Source organism: Puma concolor, chromosome C2, assembly GCF_028749965.1.
Source record: "Puma concolor isolate L17-30 chromosome C2, mPumCon1.1.hap2, whole genome shotgun sequence".
Classification (NCBI taxonomy): domain Eukaryota; kingdom Metazoa; phylum Chordata; class Mammalia; order Carnivora; family Felidae; genus Puma; species Puma concolor.
Genome location: NC_141675.1, coordinates 27,014,141 through 27,038,399, shown reverse-complemented (window position 1 = coordinate 27,038,399; position 24,259 = coordinate 27,014,141). Strand labels below are relative to the sequence as shown.

Sequence of the window (24,259 nt, the reverse complement as noted above, 5' to 3'; positions counted from 1 at the left end):
AAGATTTGGGGGAAACGCTACTATATTTTGAGAAGATTTAAGAGATACTTCAGATGAAAATGTGGCTCAGCTATGTTAACAGACTTTCCCAGTATAAATGTAGAGCTAGAGCTAGTTTTTGATACTAGATTTGTAGATTTTAAAAACATTTTTAGTGAGTTTCTGTATACAGATTTTAATAATAAAAATTTAACTTGAAAACTCTGAGAAGAAATGCATAGTGTGTTTATGCTTAGAGATTTAAAAATCATGTGAATTCCCATGTGCTTCCCATTGTGAACTCTGGGGAGAATGCTGGTAGAGACAAATGATTTTTTTAATGTTTATTTATTTTGAGAGAGTGGGGAGGGGAAGAGAGAGAGAGGAGAGAGCATCCCAGACGTGGCACAGAGCCCCACGTGCTGTCAGTGCGGAGTCCTGCACAGGGGTTGATCCCACGAACTGTGAGATCTTGACCTGAGGTGAATTCAAGAGTGGGATGCTCAGCCAAATGAGCCAACAGGCGCCCTTAGACATAAATGACTTAAAGATTGAAATATTAAGTGGTTAAGTGGCCTCTCAGGTCACATGAATTTTAGCAAAATGTGCCGGAATGTTTAAGTTGTTTCTGTAATATAGTTCAGTGTTACATACCAGCTCTGCTTTAAAAACAAAAAAACTTAACCACAAACTGTCTACTTATTTGACAACAGAATGTCTTTATAAGTAGCATTTTATACTTAGGTGGAACTATACCTTTTTTTCAGAAAATCACAGAAAAGGTATCAAGTTTTGAGGTTCAAAAAATGTGGAATGACTGTTGGACTTTTGATTTTTTTTCTTTCCACACTTGAGTGGTTGTGTGAAATTGATTTTCTCTAGAGGGAAATGTTCAGTCTAGCCTGGTAGATTATCTAGACTTCACGGCAAAGCGTTTTCGATCACTTCCAAATCTAGCATATCCTCCTTAAAAATCACATTCAGTTGTTCTTCCCACACATGTGAGCTAGAGGTCCAAGGGTAAACATATTTTTTTTATCTTAGAATTAGCCAGGTTTGGCAGGAGTCTTGCTTTCATTTTTGTTTTCTTGTAAAAAAGAAATAATTTTATCCTAAAATGATACTGGTATTACTTAATTAGGCACTGTGCTGAATCCCAAAACAGGATGATCTTTTATTTATTTACTTTTATTATTATTATTTTCTTTTTAGAGAGAGAGCGAGTGCAAGCGGGGGAGAGGGGCAGGGGCAGAGAGAGGGAGACAATGAGAGAGCGAGAGAGAGAGAGAGAGAGAGAGAGGGAGAATCTTAAGCAGACTCCATGCTCAGCACAGACCCCGACATGGGGCTCAATCCCACAACTTTAGGATCATGACCTGAGACAAAATCAAGAGTTGGATGCTCAACCACCTGAGCCACCCAGGCACCCCCCAATACAGGATGATCTTTAATATAGCTTTCTGTTTTATTTTAAAATTGATTAATATTAAATATTAAATGTTAAACTAAATATAAAAGTTTACTCTTCAAACATTGAAGACATTTGTTTATGTGCAAGAACCTATGCTAGATACAGTGAATGATTCAGAATGGATATGACATGGTCTCTGGCCTCAACAAATCTATAATTTATTAGAAGAAACATCATACACAAAAATATACATAATAAAACATGTGCATAGATGTCATAAAGTACTGGAAAGTCCATGGGCTATAATTAATAATACTATTTATACTAACATGTTGATATCATACAATAAGTGATTGCAAGTAGAGAAGACATCAACATTTGGGTGTTTACTGTGGATGTGGGACACAATATTAGATACTTTATATATCTCGCTTGTCCATATCCATCCTTTGGGTTCAGTAATAATTCCCTCATTTTACATTTGAGGAAATTGAAGCTCAGATAGTTTAAATAAGTACCTCAAGGCCACACATTATATTATGATGGGTCTGGGTCTTTGAGACTATAAGAACCAGGTTGCCTCCCTAGCACCCAATTTCTGTAAATTAGGGTAGCATTATCTGCCTGTTGAGCAAGTAGTCAGGGTTTTCCCAGGTAGTGAGTGACTATTGTTCCTTTTCAGATACTAGAGAAGGGCCCCAGGTACAGTCACTCTCAGGCTCTTTGAGCAACACTTCATTGCTATCTTGGATGTCTTACTCAGTAGATAAAAGTATCTGTCGTGGCCTAGTAGGCCACTCTGTATTGGCTAGCTCTTGGAACCCTTTGTTTAGTTCTTATGATTGGTTTCATGCTGGTTGTTGGTGACTGTAGCTGGGAGGTGAGAGAAGTATAGTATTTGTAAACTATAGTTCAAGACATACTCTTTTGCTTTTCCTTAGGGTGGCGTCCTAAAGGGCTGCTAGTTGCACATCTTCATGAACACAAATCTGCTGTAAATCGAATTAGAGTCTCTGATGAACATTCCCTTTTTGCAACGTGTTCAAATGATGGCACAGTGAAAATTTGGAATAGTCAAAAGATGGAGGGGAAGACCACCACTACCAGGTAATACGTGCTTGGGAGGAGAATCCATTTATTTAATCAACAAATATTTATTGAGTGCTCACTCTGACAGGTGCTTTAGGAACCAGGGATATATAGCAGTGATAAAGGGGCACAAATACCTGCTCTATGGGGCTTTCCTTCTCGTGAGAGGTGACAAACAATAAATAGTATAAAAAAGCAGAACATATAGTATGTTACATGGTAAAAAATGTTATTAGAGAAAAATATAGGAGGGAAGACAGGGAATAGAGTAGGGGGTGGGGTAGAGTAGAATTTTAAATAAATTGATTGGAGACTGCCTCCCAGAGATGATGTCGTTTGAGGAAAGACCTGAAACAGGTGGAGGAAAGAGTTGTGTGGATCTCTCCGGGAAGAGCATTCCAGGCAGAGGAAAGAGAGATTTCAAAGGCCCTGAGGTAGAAAGATGGTTTGGCACGTTTTGAGGAACAGCAGAAAGGTCTGTGTGGCTGGCGCAGAGTGAGCCAAGAGGGAGGAGGGAGAGGGGCCAGATTATATAGGGCCTCGTAGACTATTGTAAAGGACTCTTGACTTTTACTCTGAATGAGATGGGAGCCTTTGGAGGGTTCCAGGCAGAGGAGAAACGTGGTCTGAGTTAAATTTCAACAGAACTGCTGTGGCTCTTGTATTGAGAATACTGAAGCAGTTAGAGGCTATGATAGTAATTCAAGAAGAGGTGGAGGTAGTGGGTAGTGGGAAATGATCGGATTTGGGATAGATTTTGATGGTAGAGCCCGAATTTTGCTAAATGGGTTAGATGGAATATGAGGAAGAGAAAAGTGAAAGATGATGGAATGGCTAGCCATGGAAGGAAAACACTCAGTGTACCATTGCCCTGCTGTTATGGTCAAGATGGAGTTTAGGTATGACTTTGAAATCCCTAAAACTGTTTGTGCTGATGTGATTTTGATAAGTGTGATTTAGATTCGTACATTTTTGTAGTTGTGTCCCTATTGCTGTGCAGTCTGTCTGCCAGCCCTCCATTTCCCCATCCCCGTCACTCTTACCATACTCATATTTGTTCTGTTCCTAGTTTGGTCTAGGTCTGAAAAGAAAGCTACTAGATGTCAAAATTGAATTTCATGTGGAAAAAAGAGATCTCTGGTGCTTTTCATGTTATCAGTTCGGCAACCGCAGTTAACCACAAAATCATCAAACAGAGTATCTCTGATAACTAAAATAAGTCAAAAGTTGACCTTTTTTTTTTAAGTTTATTCATTTTGAGAGAGAGAGAGCGAGCGAGTGAGCATGAGCGTGACTGGGGGAGGGACAGAGAAGGTGAGAGAGAATCCCAGGCAGGCTCTGCGCTGTCAGCACAGGGGGCTCTGTCTCAGGGACCATGAGATCATGACCTGAGCCAAAATCCAGAGTCGACACTCAACCAGCTGAGCCACCCAGACACCCCAAAAGTTGTCTCTTTAATGAACAATGTGATACAGTTTTGTGGTGTTTATTTTTTTAAAAGAGCTCTGCATTTTTACTCTATGCTTAATTGTTTTTCATGTTCATTCTTTCTTGGCATTGCATTGGTCGGAACATAAATCAAAAACCAATAACAGAATCCCAGAACCCAGGTTCCATTTAGCAATTTTTTGTCAACATTTTATTAGGAAATTTCAAACCTGTAAGAAAAGTTAAAAAGTTTCACAGAGAACATTCATATTCTTGTCTCACAGATTCTGTAATTTTACTATATTTGTTGTCATGTAATTATCCATCCTCCTCTCAATTCATCTTTTTAAAATGTATTTCAAAATAATTTGCAGATATCGGTACACTTCCTCTAAACACTTCAATTTATATATCGTTAGCTAGAGTTCAGTCTGTGTTTATAGTTCTTTTTTTTGTTTGCCATAAATTCATATGCTATGAAATACACAGATCTCAAGTGAACCATTTCATGAGTTCCAATAAAAACATACACTCTGTAACTTAAACCAGTCTCATGGCATGTAGCCATCATACCAGAATGTCCTTTGTGGAAAACCCCTGCCTTCCCCCTGCCTACAATCATTTTAAAAAATTTTTTTCCACCATTATTAGCATTTTTGTTAGTATGTTAAATATCTCTTCTGATAATTATTTTTCAAATGATCTTTGTTATATCATCATCAGTTGAATTCATTGCCCCCTTTAAAAAATATTTTTTTTAAATGTTTATTTATTTTTGAGAGAGACAGAGCATGAGCCGGGGAGGGGCAGAGAGAGAGAGGGAGACACAGAATCTGAAACAGGCTCCAGGTTCTGAGCTGTCAGCACAAAGCCTGATGCGGGGCTCAAACTCACGGACCGTGAGGTCATGACCTGAGCTGAAGTCGGACGCCCAACCAACTGAGCCATCCAAGTGTCCCTCATTGCCCATTTTATGAGGAGGGGAAGTTCATTTGACATGTGTAAACCTCTCAAGTAAGAAATTGGAATCATTGGTTAACTTTGCAAAAGTCTCATTTGTTAATTCCCAAATGATTTTTATTACTGAGCCATGCCTTCTGTATTCCAGTGTCATATTTTAGGAAGTAGTATCCAAGTGTCACATTTCAGAAAGTGGTACCCCCGAAAATGTGGCAGTTTAGCTGACTGTATAGTCTTTGGGAAGTATGATAATTAGAGATTGGATTTCCTCTGAATGCAGCTGCTCTCTTGCTTTGCTGTAACACCTGCTGTCTTATTTGTGGAGTGTAGTAGGCCTTGGCTTGGGGGTGCTTTATTCCAGGGTGGGGAGGAAGGGAAGGGAACAGAATGTGTTGCCCTCATCACATGCCTTCATGAACTGGATTAGGGAAGAGGCAGGCCATTATTATTGTCAGATCCAAGTGGGGAACAGCTGGTGGCTGGGAAAGAGAAACAAACCTCTTTTTTCTTAGGAAAAGTTTTTTTTTTTTTTTTTTTTTTTTTTTAGGAAATGTTACTAGTACATTCTGACTACTGAGGTTTTTCCCCTATGCATTATGTTGGCTGACCACCCACTTCCCAGTCCTGACTTTCTCACTGAATTATGAATGGTGATTTAGGTCACCTGGATCTAGGCTCTTTTGGTTTGTCCCTTGGGGACTAGTTTGTGAGATTTGTTGTTTTTAACCTTTCACATAGATTTTTAAAAAACTTAATCCTTTATAGTATTTGAAATTATTTTCCATATCCTTCTTGTACTACCCTATTTTTGGCTCATTTAACTTCTCAATTTTGGGGGAGGTTGAAGAATTTGGTACTTGTTGAATGTGATGATAAAACATCTCAGTGGAGTTCTGTCTTAATGAAAAGTTGATACAATATGAGAGGTGTGCAAGGAAGTTATCAGTGTTAGGGTAACATATAGAGTCACTGATAGTGTTTGGAGGTTGAAGTGTTTGAGTGGTATGGCTACTCTGAAGAAAAGGGAGCATAAAGGCCTATAAAAGCCCTGAGGATGCCAGAGGCCTTAATCTTTGCCAGTCGAATTTCAGAGACAGGAAGAGAATGGTCAGAAAAGGAGAGAAAAGAAGCCAATCAAGTTACATCAGACTGCAATAGAAGAAAGTTGTTTGTTTGTTTTTTTTTTTAATGTTTATTTCTGAGAGAGAGACAGAGCATGAGTGGGGGAGGGGCAGAGAGAGAGGGAGACACAGAATCCGAAGCAGGCTCCAGGCTCTGAGCTGTCAGCACAGAGCCCGACAACAGGGCTTGAGCTCACAGACCTTGAGATCATGACCTGAGCCAAAGTGGAACGCTCAACTGACTGAGCCACCCAGGCACCCCTAGAAGAAAGTTTTAAGAAAGAAACTTAGAGGCGACTCTGAAATGTAATAAAACCAACTGGCACGATTGGGCATTCTCATATAGTGAGTGCCCTTTGGTGGAATGCAGTTGATATATCCATCATCCATGGAGGGCTTTTGACAATATATATATTTCAAGGCTTTATGATGTCCATATCCTAAGAAAATAACTAAGAATGAATTCAGAGATTTAGTTTTAAGGCTATTCAGAGTGGCTTTCTTTATAACAGTAAAAAAAAAAAAATTAGAAACAAACTAGAGGTTCAGCAGTAGGGGTTAAATTGGATAAATAAGTGATGGTGCAAAAACAAAACTGATGTGGAAATGAATTTTTTGATGAAAAATATTGATATATCGTGTGAGAAAATATGTTTAAGAAGTAGGTTTAAGAACCCATGTAGGGTTTCTGTTTTTGGAATGACAAAGTAAGGATTTCTAAAAATCTGTTCCTTCATAAAAATAGGACACTGGTAGATACTGTCAAAATCAACATTTCCAGAGCTCTAGAAATTAAAGGTCCTGCAATAGTCTGAAGAGTGTTATTCACGAAAATCAGCTGATTCTCAGAACACTGAGCCATGTGTTCCCTAATTTTATCCCCTTTTACCAAGCAGTGCAGTAGCTTTGAAAACTAATAGCCGCCCAACCCTATATCAAGCTTTGCAGTAATTTTGAAGTTCACAGTTCAACAGCTATGGTAGCCATGAAAACCAGAAGCTTCATTGTGCTTGGAGGGGTCATAATGGCTAAAAGCCCCATCTCTAAGGAATTGTCACTCTTTGACCTTTCTGCCAGCTTGTTGGAAGCTCCATTCTTAGGGTCTTTATTTCACTGGGCTCATCTTGTTCTTTGAGAAAAACTATGCCCACAGCACATTTGTTGAAATTACCAATGCTATTTGTTTAACATTGCAGTGGCCCAAGGTGGCATTACCAGTTGTAAGGGGCCAACAAAAACTTAAAAGGAAGAATTAGGGAATGAGATGTCTGTAGGGGCCTTTGAAAAGTTCATACCCACATGCATGTGTAGGGTTGTCCACATGCCCAAGAAAGAACTGAGAAGCCCCTGAGTTCTCGCCTCTAGCTGACCTTGAGACTCTGTACAAGCAGGAAACGAAGGATAAGGCAGAGTTGTAACCCTCTTTGTGGAAGGTGTGCACAAACACAGAGAGCCTCAGCAAAGGCTAGAACACTTACTGTTTTAAGGCATGAAGGGAAATGTCTGTCCAGTCATTAGCTGACCACTAAGTTAACCCAACAAAGACTTTAGTGGCTACACTTGAAAAAGATACAGACTTTATAGAATTAGTCCAGGAAAGTCACTAAATAAATAACTTTGGAATATTATTTCCAAAGTTTACATGTCAATTAGATTATCTAGTTTTTTTTTTTTCAACGTTTATTTATTTTGAGAGAGAGAGAGTGCACACCTTCACAAGCAGGGGAAAGGCAGAGAGAGAAGGAGAGAGAGAATCCAAGCAGACTCTGCACTGTCAGCCCAGAACCCAGCGTGGGGCTCAAACCCAGGAACCGTGAGATCATGACCTGAGCAGAAATCACGAGTCCGACTTCACCGACTGAGCCACTTAGGCACCCCGAATATCTAGTTTTGAACAAAAAATTGCAAGTCAGGAAAAGAAACAGGAAAGTATGGTCTATACACAGGAAAACACAGTCAGTGGAAACTATTTCTCAGTAATCTTAGATATCAGACTTGTTAGACAAAGATTTTAAATTAGCTATTAAAAATATGTTCAAAGAATTAAACCGTGTCTAAAGAATTCAAAGTAAGACAAATATCTCACCAAATATACATATCAATGAGAAGATAGAAGTGATCAATAGAAATTCTGGAGTTGAAAAGTATAACTAAAATAAGGAAATAAATGAAGTTCAAGTCACATGAGAGGATGAACAGATTTCAGCTGGCAAGAGAAAAAATCAGGGACTTGAGGATAGATCAGTTGACATGATCCAATCAGAGGATCTAAAAAAGAATAAGGAAAAATGAACAGAGCCCCAGAGGCCTGCAGAATGCCAACATAGACATAGGAGGGGTCCTAGAAGGCAAGGAGAGAGAAAAAGGAGCAGAAAGAATATTTGAAGACACATGGCTAAGCATTCCCCAGATTTGGTGGAAAACATTAATCTACACAGTTAAGAAGGTCAGTGAACTCCAAGTGTGATGAAAATGAAAGAGAGCCATATTAGACACATGATAAGTATACTATTGAAAGACAGCATCTTGAAAGCAGTGAGAGAAAACTGACTTATCACATATGAGGGACCCTCAATAAGATTAACAGCTGACATTTCATCAGAAATGATGGAGACTGGAAGTCAGTGGGATGACATATTGAAAGTGTTGAAAGAAGAAGACTGTCAGCTGATAATTCTATATCCGGCAAAATTGCCCTTCAAAAACAAAGGACAAATTAAGACATTCCAAGGTAAATAAAAATAGGGAACTTACTGCTAGGAGCTATTCCCTAAATGAAATACTTAAAGGTGTTTTTTGTGCTGAAAGAAAAGGGCATAAGACAGTAAGTTGAATCCACATGAAGAAATAAAGAACATTGATAACGGTAAATACTATTTATAAATAAATATACAAGTACAAATTATTTTTGTAACTCTTTTTTAACCTGCTGTCTCATTTAAAAGATGACCACATAAATAATAATAAAACTGTGTTTATGGGCTTGTGGTATATACAGAGTTTGTGTGACAATAATAGTACAGAAGAGGGAGGGGGGAACAGAGAGATATTAGAGCAAAGTTATTATGTATTAATGAAATTAGTATTAATCTGATCATCTTTAGATGTCACATGTATTTCCCAGGGAAACCACTGGGAAAAAAACTTGTCAAAAACATGTTATATAAGAAACAAGGGAATTAAAACGGTATACTAGAAAATATATTTTTAGGGGCGCCTGGGTGGCGCAGCCGGTTAAGCGTCCGACTTCAGCCAGGTCACAATCTCGCGGTCCGTGAGTTCGAGCCCCGCGTCAGGCTCTGGGCTGATGGCTCAGAGCCTGGAGCCTGTTTCCGATTCTGTGTCTCCCTCTCTCTCTGCCCCTCCCCCGTTCATGCTCTGTCTCTCTCTGTCCCCAAAATAAATAAATGTTGAAAAAAAAAAAAAAAGAAAATATATTTTTAACACACAAGATAGCAGTAATGGAGGAATACAACAAGAATAACAACAAAACCTGTAAGACAGAAAACAAATAGCAAAATGTCAGACATAAATCCTGCCTTATTCACAATCATATAAATGTAATCAAAAGGCAGATTTGGCAGAAAGTATGAAAAAAACCTGAAATGACTATGTGCTGTCTACAAGAGACACACTTTATTTTTATTTATTTTTTCATTTTAAAGCATTTTAATTCCAGTACAGTTAACATACAGTGTTATATCAGTTTTAGGTGCACACTACAGTGATTCAGCAGTTTTATACATTATTTTAGTGCTCATTCTAAGTGTACTTTAATCCCCTTCAGCATATTTCACCCATCTCTCTACCCACCTCCCCTCTTGTAACCATCAGTTCTCTATAGTTAAGAATCTGTTTTTGGTTTGTCTCCTTTTTTTATTTTGTTTCTTAAGTTGCAGATATGAATGAAATTGTACGGTAATTGTCTTTCTCTGGAAGAGTTTATTCTTTGAATTGAGTAGTATTTCCACTGTGTGTATTTACCACATCTTTATCCATTCATCTATCAATGGACACTTGGGCTACTTCTATATTTTGGCTATTATAAATAATGCTACAGTAAAAATGGGGCTGCATATATCTTTTTGTATTAGTATTTTCATATTCTTTGGATAAATACCCAGTAGCGCAATTCCTGGACCATAGGGGTAGTTCTATTTTTAATTTTTTGAGGGACCTCCATACTGTTTTCCACAGTGGCTGCACCAGTTTGTATTCTCACCAACAGTGTATGTGGGTTCCTTTTTTTCCACATCTTCACCAACACTTGATGTTTCTTTTGTTTTTGATTTTAGGCATTCTGACTGGTGTGAGGTGGTATCTCTTAGTGGTTTTGATCTGTATTTCCCTGGTGATGAGTGATGTTGAGCATCTTTTCATGTGTCTGTTGGCCATCTGTATATCTTCTTTGGTAAAATGTCTATTCATGTCTTCTGCCCATTATTTGTTTTTTTTGTATGTTGAGTTGTGTAAGTTCTTTATATATTTTGGATACTAACCCTTTATTGGATATGTCATTTTAAAATATCTTTTCCCATTCCTGAGGTTGCCTTTTAGTTTTGTTGATTGTTTCTTTTGCTGTGCAGGTGCTTTTTTCTTTTTTCTTTTTTTTCTTTTTAATGTAGTCCCCATAGTTTATTTTTGCTTTTGTTTACCTTGCTTCAGGAGACATATATCTAGAAAAATGTTGCTATGACCCAGGTACAAGAGCTATACTTTAGATCCAAAGACACGAATTAGTTGAAATTAAAAGGACTAAAGAGGGTGTACCATACTAACAGTACCTAAAAGAGGGCTGGAACAGCAATATTAATATTGGAAAAAATAAACCTTAGACAAAAATTGCTACTGTAGATAAACAAGGACATTTTATTATGGTAAAAGGGTTAGTGCATCAGGAAAACAAAACAATTGCAAACACATGGACCTGATAATGGATCCCCCAAATGAAGCAAAAGCTGACAGAATTGAAGGGAAAAGTAAGATAATTCCACAATAGTTGAGACTTTAGTACTCTGCTTTCAATATAGGTAGATATAGACAGATAGAACAAGTAGGTATAAGATCAGCAAAGAAAATAGAAGACTTGATCAACAACATAAACTAATCGGATCTAACAGATTTTAATAGAATACTCTACCCAGCAGTAGCAGAATACAAATTCTTTTCAAGTCCATGTGGAACACTTTCCAGATCAAGCCATATATGAGGCCGTAAAACAAGTCTCAGTGATTTAAAAGGATAGAAACATACCAACATATATGTTCTTTAACCACAGAGGGATGAAACTAGATACCAGTAACAGAAAGGAATTTGAGAAATTGACAAATATGTGGAGATTAAACACCATATGGCTAAATAACCAGTGATTCAAAAGGAAGTTAGAGAATACTTTAAATGAATGAAGATGAAAATACAACATTCAAAACTTATGGAATGCAGCTAAAGGAGTGTTCAGAGAGAAATTTATAGCTGTAAAATCTATATGTAAAAAGAAAGATTTTTTTTTTAATAGTTTATTTTGAGAGAGTGCAAGAGTGCACAAGCTTTGGGGAGAAGGAGAGAGAGAGAGAGAGAGAGAGAGAGGGAGAGAGGGAGAGAGGGAGAGAGAGAATCCCAAGCAGTATCCATGCTGTCGGTATGGAGCACCGTACGGGGCTTGATCCCATGAACCATGAGATCATGACATGAGCCAAAATCAAGAGTTGGATGCTTAACTGATTGAGCCACCCAGGAACCCACAAAAGAAGAAAGATCTCAAATCAATAACTTAGCCTTAACCTTAGGAAACTAGTTAAAAGAGCAAAGGAAACCCAAAACAAGTAGAAGGAAGGAAATACTAAAGAGGAAATAAATAGAAAATAGAAGAATGAAGGAGAAAAATCAACAAAAGCAAAGGTTCTTTGGAAAGATGAAAACTAACTTCTACAGTAACTAATATAAAAAAGAGGACTCAAATTACTAAAATTAGGAATGAAAGAGGAGACATTACTACTGATGTGACAATAAAAGGAATTATGAATGGAATACTGTGAATAATTGTATGTCAACAAATTCGATAACCTAGATGAAATGGATAAATTCCTAGAGAGACACAAGCTGCCAAAAATGACTTAAGAAATAAGAAATAGAAAATCTGTGGGAATGCAAGCTGGTGCAGCCACTCTGGAAAACAGTATGGAAGTTCCTCAAAAAACTAAAATAGAACTACCCTACGACCCAGCAATTGCACTACTAGGCATTTATCCGAGGGATACAGGTGTGCTGTTTCACAGGGATATATGCACCCCCATGTATATAGCAGCACTATCAACAATAGCCAAAGTATGGAAAGAGCCCAAGTGTCCATCAACGATGAATGGATAAAGATGTGGTGTGTGTGTGTGTGTATATATATACATATATATATATGTGTGTGTGTGTGTGTGTGTATATATATATATATATATATATATATATATATATATATATAAAATGAAGTATTACTCAGTAATCAAAAATAATGAAATCTTGCCATCTGCAACAACATGGGTGGAACTGAAGGGTATTACGCTAAGTGAAATGAGTCAGAGAAAGACAAAAATCATATGACTTCACTCATATGAGGACTTTAAGAGACAAAACAGATGAACATAAGGGAAGGGAAACACAAATAATATAAAACAGGGAGGGAGACAAACAGAAGAGACTCATAAATATGGAGAACAAATTGAGAGTTACTGGAGGGGCTGTGGGAGGGGAGATGGACTAAATGGGTAAGGGGCACTAAGGAATCTACTCCTGAAATCATTGTTGCACTATATGCTAACTAATTTGGATGTAAATTTAAAAAATAAAAAAAACAAGTTAAAAAAAAGAAATAGAAAATCTGAATAGACTTATAATAAAATATTTAATTAGTTATTTAAAAAAAAATTCCCACAAAGAAAAGCCCAGGAGGATACAGTTTCATAGTGAATTCTACCAAACACTTAATGAAATAACACCCATCTTTCAAAAACTCTTCCAAAAAACAGATGAGGGAACATTTGCTAACTCATTCGATAAGGCCAGTACTATCCTCATGCCATAACCAGACAATTACGTCACAAGAAAACAACAGACCAAGACCCATAGTTAATAGAAGCATAAAAATGCTAAACTAAATACTAGTAAACTGAATCCAGCATATTAAAATGATTATATAACATGACTAAGTTCAGCGTATCCCAAGACTGCAAGCCTTGTGCAACCTACAAAAATCAATTTAGGAATATATCCTATTAATAGAACAAAGAATGAAGATGTCGATCATCTTAACAGAAAGCATTTGACAAAATCTAACCCCCTTTTATGATTAAAAACAATTCAACAAACTAGTTACAGATGACCACAGCTGACATCAAACTTAATGGTGAAAGACTGAAAGCTTTCTGCTTAAGATGAGGAACCAAATAAGGATGTCTGTTCTTGCCACTTCCATCCAGCACCATACAGGAGCTTTTAGAGCAATTAGAAAAGGAAAAGAAATGAAAGGCATACAGATTGGAAAGGAAAAAGTAAAACTATCTGGATTTGTGGACAGCATAATCTTGTTTATAGACCATCTTAAGCAATAAAAAGAAAAACTTAATAGAACAAATGAGTTCAGCAAAGTTGCAAAATACAAGATGATGCTGTATTTGTATATACAAAAACCAACTGCATTTCTTTGTGCTAACAATGATTGATCCAAAGGTGAAATTAAGAAAAGAATTCCATTTACAATAGCATCAAAAAGAATGGGAATAAATTTATCAAAAAAGTACTGAAAACTATAGTATACTGAAGACCATAAAACATCACTGAAAGAAATTATAGAAGATCTAAATAAATGGAAAGACAGCCTATGTTCATTTAATGGAATAATGGGATACTTAACATTATTTAGCAATCCTCCTCAAATTGATCTACAGATTCAGTGCAATCCCTGTGAAATTTTCAGTTGTCTTTTTTTTTACTTTTTGCAGAAATTGATACCCTGATTCTAAAATTCATAAAGTAATGCAGATGATTTAAATAGCCAAAATACTCTTGAAAGAACCAAGTTGGAAAACTCAGACTTGGAGATTTGCTACAAAGCTACATTAGTCAGGATAGTATTACATAAAGGTAAATATAAAAATCAGTGGAACAGAACTGACCTGCAGAAATACATTTGTGATCATTGTTTTTTGTCAAGGATGCCAGGACAGTTCTATGGAGGAAAGAAAGCATGAACAAATGGTTCTGGTTATCCATATGCAAAAGGATGAATTTCCGTGAATTTTTCAAAAGGGATCATAGACCTAAATATAAGAGCTAACCTGTAAAATGTATGCATGTAACTATTCATGACCTTCGATTAGGCAGGAGTTTCTAAAAAATGACTTCAAAAGCACAAGTGACCAAAATAAAAAAAAAGAGACTTCATCAAAATTACAAACATTTGTGCTTCAAAGGACACTGTCAAGAAAGTAAAAGACAAACCACAGAATAAGAGAAATACTTGTAAATATAAATACAGAGAATATACAAAGAACTCTTTTAACTCAACAATAAAAGGACAATTAAAAAATAAAGGATTCAAATAGATGTTTCTCCAGATAGGACCCATATGTATACAGAAAGCTGCTCCACATGATTAGTCACTAGGGAAATGCAAAGCAGAACCACAGTGAGATGCCACTTCACACCCTCTAGAAGGGCTATAATCAAAGACAATAACAAGTGCTAGAGAGGATGTGGAGAAATTGGTACCTTCATACATTTTGGTAGGAATGTAAAATGGTGAGGTAACTGTGGAAATCAGTTTGACAGTTCCTCAAATGTTAAACATAGAGTTACCTAATGACCCCTCAATTCCACTCGTAGGCATAAACCCAAGACAGTTGAAAACACTTGTTCACATGAAAATTTGAACATACATGTTTGCAGCAGCATTATTCATAATGGCCAAAAAGTGCAAGCCACAATGTCTATAAGCTGTTGAATGGATAAACAAATGTGGCGTATCCATACAATGGAGTGTTATTTAGCCATAAAGAGGAATGAAATGCTGGCACATGCCACAACATGGATAACCTTGCAAAAACATTATGCTAAGGGAAAGAAGCCTGATCCACAGGTCAGCGAGCGTATTGTATGATTCGACTTAAATGAAATTTTGGCAAATTTAGGCAAATCCACAGAGACAGAAAGATTAGTACAGACCTTCCTCAGTTTATGATGGGGTCATGTTTTGATAAAGCCATCATAACTTGAAAATATCATAAGTCAAAAATGCATTCAATATACCTAACCTGCCAAACATCATAGCCTTGCATACCTTAAATGTGCTTAGAATTAGAACACTTACATTAGCCTACAGTTAGGCAAAATCATTTTAACATAAAGCCTATTTGATAATACCGTGTTGAATAATCTCATGTAATTTATTGAATACTGAAAGACCAACAGAACGGTTGTAGGGGTTCATAATGGTTGTAAGTGTATCAGGTCTTTTTTAATGTTTGTTTATTTTGAGGTGGAGAGGGGCAGAGAGAGAGGAGAGAGAGAATCCCAAGCAGGATTAGTGTCATCATCGCAGAGCCCAATGCAGGGCTCGATCCCATGAACCATGAGACCATGAGCTGAGCTGAAATCAAGAGTCAGATGCTCAACTGACTGAGCCACCCAGGTGCCCGAGTATATTGGTTTTTTTATCCTCATGGTCACCTGGCAGCCTGGGAGTTGTGGCTTTCCTGCCACTGGTCAGCATCATGAGAAAATCATACTGCATGTCACTAGCAAGAAAAAGATCAAATTCAAAGTTTGAAGTATGGTTTCAACTGAATGCCTGTTGATTTCACACCATCATAAAGTAAAAAAATTGTAAGTCACGGATGGTTTACAGTTGCCAGGAGCTGGGGTATAGAGGATGGGGAATGACTGCTGATACGTATGGGGTTTTTTGGGGATTAGATAATGGTAACGGTTATAAAACTTAGTGACTATACTGTCAGTCTTAAAAGAGTGAATTTTATGATAGGTAAATTATATCTCAGTATCAAAAAAGAGGGAGAGAGAGCAAGCAAGCAAGCAAATGCAAGAGACTGAGTAATGCTGGAATTTTTTTCTCTCCCATCTAGTTCTTGGCTCTCTTTACTCATTTACCATACCGGTTGGGGTCCTGTAGGCACTATGTTTGAGAAGTATGTCCAGACATTTATGTGGAAATGTTTATAGCAGCATTATTCATAGTAGGTAAAAGGCAGAAACAACACAAATGTTCATCAGCAGATAATGGATACACAAAATGTGGTATTCCATACAACGGAATAATAGTTGGCTGTAAAAAGGAATGGGTGAACCTTGAAAACACTATGTTAAGTGAAAGAAGCCAGATACGAAAGGCCATGTAATATAGGACTACATTCATATGGAATCTCCAGAATAGGCAAACCCATAGCAAATTTAAGCAAATTTGTTTCCAGGGGCTGGTGGGAGAGGAAAATGAGGAGTGAATGCTGATGGGTGTGACGTGGATTTCCTTAGGAATGATGAAAATGTTGCAGAATTAGATACTGATCATCTGTAGAATTCTGTTAATATATTGAAAATCACTGAATTATTTCCTTTCAAATATTATACTTTATGGTATTTTCTCACAACAAAGCTGTGAATAAGTGAACTAGAGATTAATTAATAAAAAAATACAACATATTCCATATTTATTTAAGAAGCAAATATGAATATATTGTAGTATGCATAGAAAAAAAACCCTTTAAAAGGATATATAACAAAAGGTTAGTAGTGCCTCTCTCTGAGTGGTAGAATTACAAATGTTTTTACTTTTCTGTATTCTTTTTTGTATTTAAAAAAAAATTTATTTTGAGAGAGAGAGAAAAAGTGTGGGGAAGGGGCAGAGAAATGGAGAAAGAATCCTAAGCAGGCTCCGCACTGTCAGCGCAGAGCCTGATGCGGGGCTCGATCTCGTGAATCGTGAGATCATGACCTGCACCGAAACCAAGAGTTGGACGCTTTACTGACGGAGCCACCCAGGTGCCTCTTTTCTGTATTTTAATAATTTTTTTGTAATATGTATTAGCTTGTATTATAAAATGAAATAAACAGAAAAGACAGAGATGAATACATTTGATGAATTAGGGGCTTGTGATCTTTTAGGAGTATGGCCCCTTAGAGGTAGGTATATGTGCCTTATGAAGCGGGTACTGAGGTACTGAAGGAAGGAATTGGTGATAGTGGGAAACACCCTGTGTAAATGATGTATTCAAGAAGTTTGGCAGTGAATTTGAGAAAGGAGAGTAGACAGCTTGAGAGGTCAGCACGTGTGTGGGAGAAACTGAATATTACAATACTTTACATTTATGAGTGTTTTATGATTTATATATTATTTGAGCTTCACTGTGTTCCAAGTAGAAAAGATAGGGCAGTCCTGTTTTGTGGATGAGTAAACTGAGACACAGAGCAGGCAAGTGGCTTGACCAAGTCATATGGGTAGTAAATAGAGGAATTCAGGTCTTTGATCCCAAAGCCATTTCCTGCTGTGTCAGGCTGCATCCTAGGAATTACAGAATTACTGAAGCGTGCAAGAATAGGGTTTAAGGTATTGCAAGAGTGGCAGGAGAACTAGATGAGGACAGTCAAGTATGGGAGCTCCAGAGTGAGAGGAGGATGGGCGGGCCTTATGTGATAGGAGGGAAGTGTGTGGGGATGGCCATTTAAAAATATGAGAAGAAAAGGTGATTTTGTGCCAGTGTTTTTGAGAGGGATTCTTCAGTTATGAGAGCAAGGAGGTGAAACAGACCTCCAAGTAGTACTTTCGTTGGCTGATAGACATGTGGATATTTATTTAATATCAGCATTAATAAATGCTCTTGTGGCCCTTGCAGAAATGTAATCTGTTTTCTTTTGTGCAGATCTATTCTTACATATAGCCGAGTTGGAGGACGTGTCAAGACACTTACATTCTGCCAGGGGTCCCACTACTTAGCCATTGCGTCTGACAATGGTGCCGTCCAGCTTCTTGCAATTGAGGCTTCTAAGCTGCCAAAGTCTCCTAAGATTCAACCTCTGCAAAGCAGGTATCAATCTTTTGTGTTTTTTTAAACTGCATTTAGTGCACTAGGGTAATTTAACCCTACCTTGCCAGTGTAGTTTGGATCAACTGAGGACCTATTAGATAGTACTACCTTTTTTTTTAAGCACATGAAATAAATAAAACTGTGTTTCCAGCCCAAATCTGTCACATGTAGTTAATTTCAGAAAAACGGTGTCTGCATATTTTACTTTCTGTCAAAAGGTCAGAAGGCAACTTTGAACTTGCGGCTCATCCCAGGCTGGAATCTGTTTGAATAACCTAATTATTGGCTACATCTTCTGTTTCAACTATGAAAAGCACAAGTCTGGCTGGCTGATTTTTAGAATGTGAATGTTCTTCATCAAAGAAAACGCAAACGTTGTCAGCATCTTTACTTGGCATTAAATTGTCTGATGTTGATGGGAAATGGAGTGCTGCTTTTAGTCAGATGACTTGCTTATCATTTGAAAAGAAAATACTGGCTGGTTTTACTTAAGAATTTCCTCACTTCTTACAAATTGTAGTTGCCCACAGATTAAACACATACAAGGTAAGAGATTTTAAAGGTAAAGCAGCAGGGACAGCTGGAGCCAGCTTGCAGGGGTAGGGATCAAGGCCTGGAGGAGGTGAGACCAGATGTGAGTTAGCCAGCCAAAGCAGGGTGGTTGAGAAGGGCATGGCAGGCAGAGGGGGTGGATCTCACAGGAAGAAAGCAGAATGAGCGGGTTCTTACAGGTAAGTGGATTGTAAGGTATGGCCATTGGGTAGCTGAAGAAGAAAAGGATGTACGTTGGATCATCTAGGACTTTATTGTTTTATTGTTTGCTTATAATTTTGTTTTGCCTTTGCACTTAAAAATGTGTATTATTTTTAACACATTCACCGAACAGATGTGGGCAGCTTTCGTCTAGGACATATTATATATTGTCTTTAACAAACGACCACCTGCCAGTTTTCTTTAAAATTGTTTCAGCAGAGGATGGCTGTACAGCAGTGTACCTATTGAGATCCATGTAAATTAACAAAGAGCTGTTGGCAGATTGTGTTGTGTGATGACTGTGCTGGCAGGACACACAGACATGCGCACTCCTTCCACAGGTGCCACTCAGCCGACAGCACTTTTCACTGTGAATGTTACTGTCTTAACCCTAAGCAAACATGGCCGACACAGATTGGGAGACTGTGCCAGAATGTTTAGATTTCAGTCTGCCTGGCAGCAGTTGCTCCAAAGAAACCTAGCCATGAATCTTTTTTTTTTCCCCCTTCGGTTTGCTTCATTCAGTCAGATCTGTTGTCATGGCTTTTAATAATTAGGATTTATAGCACCTTTTCACATTTTATTTGGCATTTGGACTTTTCATCATCCCTCCAGGGGAAGTATTGTCAGTATTAGAATGTTTAAGTTATTTATCTAAGACACAGAGGTCAGCAAACTGTAGCCTGCAGTATGGCCCATAGCTAAGAATACTTTTTGCATTTTCAAAAGAGTGTAAAAAAAAAATGAATATGCAGTAGAGATATGTGACTTGCGAAGCCTAAAATATTTACTATTTGGCTCATTCCAGAAAATGTTTGCTGACTCCCGATCCGAGAGATAAAACTAAAATTGTGTATGCTGCAAAAGCCTGATATGTACCGATCAGGGAGGCTGGCCAGTGTGTTTATTATATTCTTTTTAGCTTAAAAATGCCTCAGCTTGAAAAAATAGATACACCCATATAATGGAACAGTACATAAAAAAAAATAAAAAGGAATTTGATATTATCAGTAATGAAAGGAATAAATTATGGAATCATGCAACAACCAATGCATCCTAAATCCTTTTTGCTAATGAAAGAAGTCAGACCCAAAAGGCTATTTTTTGTATGTTTCCAACTTTTTGTGATATTCTGGAAACCATAAAATTATAGGGAAGAAATGAGATTAGTAGTAGTCACAGGTTGGGAATGGGGTAGGAGCTGACTACAAAGGGGCCTGCACAAGATAATTTTTGGCCTGTGGACTTGTTCTCTGTGGTTCTGTGGTAGAAGGTACATGGCTATGCATTTGTCATTATGCACAGAACTCTGTATCACAAAGAGTGAATTTTATTGTATGTAAGTTATAAAAAAAAAAATCAACCCGATATAGGAGGAAAGGTAGAATGCTGTCTATGATAAATCAATCTCATTGTATACAGATGAATCCTATAGTCACAGTGAAGACTGTGGGCAATAAAGGAGCCAACCTAATATCTTTGGAAAAAGTGGTTCAGTTGGATACTGCAAGGCTAATGATCGAAGGAACTGAACTCAGACACTGTGTTCTAGTTGGCTTTCACAGGAGTGTGTTTTATCAATTCCAAACCTACTTAGTTGTATACTAAGGTTATAAATAAGAAAAGGGAGATGGCTAGAATGAACTCTGGTGCTGGATAGATATCAATCTGGATTCAGTGTGAGTATGAACTCAGGATATATGTATATGCATGTGTGTGTGTGTGTTTGTATACATATGTACACATACACATAAAAAGATATAGAAGTACACATATGCATGTTGGTATGAGGTATAGTATACATATTAAGAGACTGGAGCAGGGACACGTCCCCATAGCAGTGAGCACTTAGCACGAAGACCTTGGTTTTTAAATACTATTTTTCCATAAAAGGAACCAGGGTTCCTTGCAGAACTGGTTGCCCAGGGCTGGGGCAGTGAATACGCAGGATGAATCTTGTGCTGCCAGAAAGTTAGGAATTGGTTCAAAAAAGCACATTGAAAGGGCATTGGGACCAACCTGAGAGAGTTTCCCGTGGCCAGAGTTGGAACAACTTGAGCAACAAAACAGATAACAATAATATTGGGTTACAGCTCACAGGATAAAATAAATGTGTATGAGCCCATACTGATAATAAATAAGTAAATAAATAATGGGAAAGAAGTGACAGTTCTTTATAGAAAAATTCTAATGAATAAGTATGGAAGGAATGAGGGACATAGTCACCATTAGAACACCATAGATATGGTCTATCAATGGATCCTAAAATGTGTGGACAAAATTTTAAGCAGAAACAGGATTTTTACACTGTCTCAGAAGTATTTTTTTTAAAGATTGAGTAGTTATAGATGGAAAATAATTCTACGGTGGAGAATCCTGGCAGATAGTACCTTAGTGAAATGATCAAGGTACTATTAATTAACTAATTAATATCAGGTACTTGCTCATACGTGCACTGAGAAGGATGTTATCTCATGGTCTTCTTCCCAGTAAGATGTAAACTGAGTCTGTTTGTGAGAACACATGAGGCAAACTCAAATGGAGGGACATTCTATAAGATAATCTATAGTCTTCAAAAATATCAGAATCATGAAAGATAAAGACTGAAGGTCAGATTGAAAAAGACATGACAACTCAATGCCATGTGGTATCTTGTTTTGGATCCCAGAACAGTAAAAGGACACAAGTGGAAACTAATAAAAATCCGAATATGTTCTGTATTTTACTAGTATTGTACTAAGATTAATTTCTTAGTTTTGATAAATGTTCTGTGGTTATGTAAGGTGTTAACACGAGGGGAAAATGGGTGAAGGATACAGAGGAATTTTCTGTACTATTTTTGCAACTCTTCTGTAAGTCCGAAGTTATTTTTAAAAATGCCTCGGGGCGCCTGGGTGGCTCAGTTGTTTGAGCGTCTGATCTGGGCTCAGGTCATGATCTCACAGTCCGTGAGTTTGAGCCCCGCATCGGGCCTTGTGCTGACAGCTCAGGGCCTGGAGCCCACTTTGGATTCTGTGTCTCCCATTCTCTCTGCCCCTACCCTGCTCATGTTCTGTCTCTGTCTCAAAAATATACATTAAAAAATGCCTCAGGCATCATTGGCTTGATGGATCAGAGTTATTTCTTGACTATGCTTAGAATAAATTCATCTTAAATGGAGGCCGGTGTTATGTTTTCAGTGACTGGAAAAGTTTTTGCCTTTTGCTTTGTGTATTTCTTTAGAATGCTAGACCAGAAGGATGATGGCTGTGTCGTGGATATGCATCACTTCAACTCTGGTGCACAGTCTGTTCTGGCCTATGCCACTGTGAATGGCTCTCTCGTTGGTTGGGACCTCCGGTCTTCAAGCAATGCATGGACTCTGAAGCACGATCTGAAGTCAGGCCTCATCACTTCCTTTGCTGTGGACATCCACCAGTGTTGGCTCTGCATTGGTGAGCTGACTTTGAAGTCATTGACTGGGTTGTGAATACCACTAAGGTCTGGAATTGCCTTCTTGTGAAAGTTTTTTCCTTTTTCCGCACTGGTAATTTTTTCCCATCTCCTTTTTTGAATGATTATTATGTTATAATCTCTTGAAATTTAATTTTTTCATTAAAAATCAGATTTGAAAGAGTGATAGCAGTATCTCAACGCATGCGCATTTCCTTTTTCTCTTTGTTCTTAAATGAGCCTCTTTATAATCGTTATAGTGATCAGATTTGCTGGCATTCTGTTATCCTGCCAGGGAAGCAGCAGGCTTGGTTCATGCATGAGAGCATTTGAGTTCGGTCAGACTCGGTTTCAAATTCCAGTAACCCCAGGCAAGCCGCACAACTCTCTGAGTTTCAGGAGCCTCATCTTGAAATGGGGCTAATCCGTTCAAGGGCTGCTTTGAGGATTTAATGAGGTAAAAGCATCCATCACGGGCCTGGTACTGGAGAAGAGCTAAGCACTGGTTTCTTGCTTTATTATTCCTCTTTGCCCTCCTTTTCTCGGAGGTGAAGGTGTACCATGTGATCTTGCTGACTGCTTTTCTCTGTTTTAGTTTCATGTTTTGCCCCCATAGGGCTTTGAACCTGCCCCTTGAAAATGTATCACATCTTATTTTCTCCCACTTGGCACTCTTTCTGAAGAATTATAATCTGTTGTCCTTGAATTTTGGTTTCTAGATTCCCTGAATGACATTAGGACATTAAGTATATGCCCTCTCCTTCTTTATATATAGTATATATGGAATACATTGTGTTTGCCTTTTGTGTGAGTAAACTGCACAGGTGCAGGAGGATGTGACGCCAGACCCACAAAAGTAGATATGAAACTGCGCAAATTAGTAAATGGCAGTGATGGCTCTCAGGTACCCTGATCAGCTTTGAGCCAAAACAACCTGTGGCTGTTGGAGCCATTGTCCTGGAGTGGGGCAGGGTGACCGAGGGACCCTGTCGTCATGCGTCTTTCTCCGATCCCAGTATCTCTGCTAGAATTGGAGACCAGTCCAAGACGACGCTGTGTGCCTCTGTCGGGAGCAGCTGTTGAGTGTCAGCGTTGGCATTATTCTTTTGGGATGGGGGGGCTTCTCTGTGGGGTTGGTCATGGGCAGATGTGCAGGTACTGACCACCCCAGTGTCTGCTGTGATTGGATACCCATACCTGGTTCCAGAATGTTTTGGAGACAAGGGCACGGGGAAATGATTGAAATGTGATGACAGCTACAGAGCTGCAGCCACTCTGGGGTTGGTTAAGTGGTCACTGAATGCCAGTAAAACATCTTCGGTGATTTAAGGCATTCTGCACGTTTTGACCTATCAAATTCAGTTTATGTATTCTTTAGACCTTTGGTTTTTTTGTGCGTGCCTTTGGCAATTAATACCAGTGTAATAATCATTCATTTTCAGCTTACGTTTAGTAGCATTGTGATGAGCACTTCATATCTGTATTTAACAACTAGGAAGTGCTGTTTGATACCAGGGAGATAGCTTGACAGATAGATGGGAAGAATGAATAAAATACATTCACACAAAGCTAATGCTATTTGTTGTTTGTATAAATGCAGCTTGATGTACTTTAAGCATTAGACGGTAATCTTTTTTACTCTTTTTTTCCTTTAAGGTACAAGCAGTGGTACCATGGCTTGCTGGGACATGAGGTTCCAGTTGCCAATTTCCAGCCACTGTCACCCCTTCAGGGCTCGAATCAGACGCCTCTCAATGCACCCTCTGTATCAGTCCTGGGTGATTGCAGGTAAAATGGAGAGGGCTGGCTTTGAGGTGTTGGGGGATTTTTAAAGAAAGTACATAATACCCTGCTGCGACGACTCATGTTCTCAGAGTTTTAATGTTATGTATGAACCAAATGCTTGATTCTGTTTTGTTCTGATTATGGAAGTTCCCACCACTGCTATCTCACTGTCATTTCTTATTTATTATCTTTAAAAATGACCTCATTAATCACCACCG

General features: G+C 38.1%; 1 protein-coding gene across 3 annotated transcripts in view; it reads left to right on the top strand.

Annotated features, from left to right (window-relative positions):
• Positions 1-24,259, top strand: part of PIK3R4 (phosphoinositide-3-kinase regulatory subunit 4) — a 203,541-nt gene that overhangs the window by 174,249 nt on the left and 5,033 nt on the right. For all 3 annotated transcript variants that reach the window (XM_086674276.1, XM_025913349.2, XM_086674275.1), the window contains exons 15-18: positions 2,332-2,497; positions 17,907-18,071; positions 22,047-22,258; positions 23,913-24,044. In XM_086674276.1, coding sequence (XP_086530402.1) covers positions 2,332-2,497; positions 17,907-18,071; positions 22,047-22,258; positions 23,913-24,044 — 675 coding nt within the window. The remainder of the gene's footprint in view (positions 1-2,331; positions 2,498-17,906; positions 18,072-22,046; positions 22,259-23,912; positions 24,045-24,259) is intronic.